The sequence below is a fragment of the Sardina pilchardus genome, chromosome 23, assembly GCF_963854185.1.
Source record: "Sardina pilchardus chromosome 23, fSarPil1.1, whole genome shotgun sequence".
NCBI lineage: Eukaryota > Metazoa > Chordata > Actinopteri > Clupeiformes > Clupeidae > Sardina > Sardina pilchardus.
This window is the reverse complement of record NC_085016.1, coordinates 3,477,103-3,479,602: the sequence shown is the minus strand read 5'-3', so window position 1 is coordinate 3,479,602 and position 2,500 is coordinate 3,477,103. Positions and strand designations below refer to the sequence as shown.

Sequence of the window (2,500 nt, the reverse complement as noted above, 5' to 3'; positions counted from 1 at the left end):
ATGTAATATCAGGGGTAGGATGTCAGCATGTAGCCATTGCTTCAGCGCTAGCCTCATCCCCTGCCTGCACACAGGAGCTGACAGAAACTGTCCTTTACAGATGACAACGTTACACAGAAACCGTCCCTTACAGATGACAGCGTTACACAGAAACTGTCCCTTACAGATGACAGCGTTACACAGAAACCGTCCCTTACAGATGACAGCGTTACACAGAAACTGTCCCTTACAGATGACAGCGTTACACAGAAACCGTCCCTTACAGATGACAGCAGAAACCATCCCTTACAGATGACAGCGTTACACAGAAACCGTCCCTTACAGAGGGGGCCTAACTGAAGTGCTCCGTTCAGAGAGCGCAATCATAGCTTTAGAAGATCGGTTTGCTTCTTTCGAATGGCACTGTACTGTATGTGCTACTATCACACCTGTTGTGGCCAGTTCCATTCACAATAGTGGAAGCTGATTGTTGCAGCACACACTCCTTGAATGGAATGCTTCATACTGTAGGTACAGTATGTGCCCAGTGTAGGCTGCCCGTTACCTTTCTGCAGAGGTGGAATAGTCAGCTTCAGAGAGTAAAAGTCCCACCACATATCTGTGCCAACCATTTACTTAATCCATCAGATCCAGCCAGGTAGAGCAGCTAATTGGTCCGATCATCTGTGTTAAGTGCACAGGTAGATCCAATTCATGGTTGGAATTTTACTCTCCGAAGCTGAACTTTTCCACCTCTGCCTTTCCATAAGTGGCCACAAGTGGCGTTCCACAGAAGCCTTACCTTTCCATAGATGACCACGTTGACCGAGCCCTTCTGAATGATGTACCAGGAGGTGCCCTCCTCTCCTTGGTTGAACACTGTCGGGTACAGAAGATCACACTTACTTACACACTACAGCACACTTACACACTAGTGCATCCTTGCACACAAGATCATCCTTGCACACAAGATCATCCTTACACACTAGATCATCCTTACACACTACAGCACACTTACACACTAGTGCATCCTTACACACTAGAACATCCTTACACACTAGAGCATACTTACACACTAGAACATCCTTACCCACTAGAACATCCTTACACACTAGAACATAAATACACTAATGCATACTTACACACAGACATAGTGCAGACATACAGTATACTAACTAGTACATACTAGTGCACCTTTATATACTTATATACTATCCTTACATGCACATACTATTTTATACAAGTCCATACTTTCATACAAGTATATACTTCCATTCAAACGCATACTGTACTTACATACTGTGCCAGCTTTGGCATGGGACTCGAAGATGATGACGCCTGCCAGCTCTCTCTTCACCTGCAAGAGAACAGGAGAGGAGATATGGGGGTGATGCACCTGACAGCACCCACTGTAGACTAGCACCCACAGGCCAAACAATATGTCACAACACTGGGTTTTGATTTAATGGAAGCTAGAGGAAGGGAGATGTGATGAGGGCTCTTACGGTGTTGGACAGGTGAGACAGGGCTTTGATATGAGGGCTCTTACGGTGTTGGACAGGTGAGACAGGGCTTTGATGTGAAGCAGCTCGTCATAAATGATCTCCAGGTCCTCCCCAGTCCTCTGTCCAGGCCTGTAGGGCAAACACACACACACACAAAGCAGAGGTTTCACACACGCACACATGCACGCGCACACACTATTTCAAATATAACTGCAAAAGTGTTATTCCTTATATCACTTGAAGTTCTCATCTGAAATGATTACTAGGGCCCTAAACTATTACAAGAGCCAGTTTCCCCAGAGAAACTTGGAGTTAAGTGCCTTGCTCAAGGGCAAAATGGTGGCAGCCGGAATTTGACTCACAAACTTTTCTGGCTACAGCACGCAAACCCAGCTCCTTAGCCCTCCTCCCCTACAACTGCAAGCATGATGTCCTCTCTGTCCCTGTAACGGTGAGTGTGTGTTGTGTCTTCCATGTCCCAGAAACTGTAACTGTGTGTGTGTGTGTGTGTGTGTGTGTGTGTGTGTGTGTGTGTGTGTGTGTGTGTGTTGTGTCCTCCATGTCCCTGTAATTGTGTGTGTGTGTTGTGTCCTCCATGTCCGTGTAACTGTGACTGTGTGTGTGTGTTGTGTCCTCCATGTCCGAGTAACTGTGACTGTGTGTGTGTGTTGTGTCCTCCATGTCTGTGTAACTGTGACTGTGTGTGTGTGTGTGTGTTGTGTCCTCCATGTCCGAGTAACTGTGACTGTGTGTGTGTGTGTGTGTGTTGTGTCCTCCATGTCCCCGTAACTGAGTGTGTGTTGCATATTGTGTCCTCCCTGTCGCTGCAATTGAATGTGTGTGTGTGTGTGTGTGTGTGTGTGTGTGTATTGTGTCCTCCCTTGTCCCTGTAACTGTGAGTGTATTGTGTCCTCCCTGCCATCTGGGGAAGGTAACTGTTACTGCCAGTGTGTCTCACATCCCCCCAGTCAGGAGGGGGCAGCACTCACGGCTTGCGGAGGATCATGCGCAGGTGT

General features: G+C 47.2%; 1 protein-coding gene across 1 annotated transcript in view; it reads right to left on the bottom strand.

Annotated features, from left to right (window-relative positions):
• Positions 1–2,500, bottom strand: part of LOC134071435 (rap guanine nucleotide exchange factor 4-like) — a 45,652-nt gene that overhangs the window by 14,086 nt on the left and 29,066 nt on the right. Inside the window, exons 9-12 of the mRNA XM_062528150.1 lie at positions 2,474–2,500; positions 1,529–1,613; positions 1,276–1,336; positions 782–858 (exon numbers count right to left, since the gene is read on the bottom strand). The exon at positions 2,474–2,500 is cut by the window's right edge and continues 157 nt beyond it. Coding sequence (XP_062384134.1) covers positions 782–858; positions 1,276–1,336; positions 1,529–1,613; positions 2,474–2,500 — 250 coding nt within the window. The remainder of the gene's footprint in view (positions 1–781; positions 859–1,275; positions 1,337–1,528; positions 1,614–2,473) is intronic.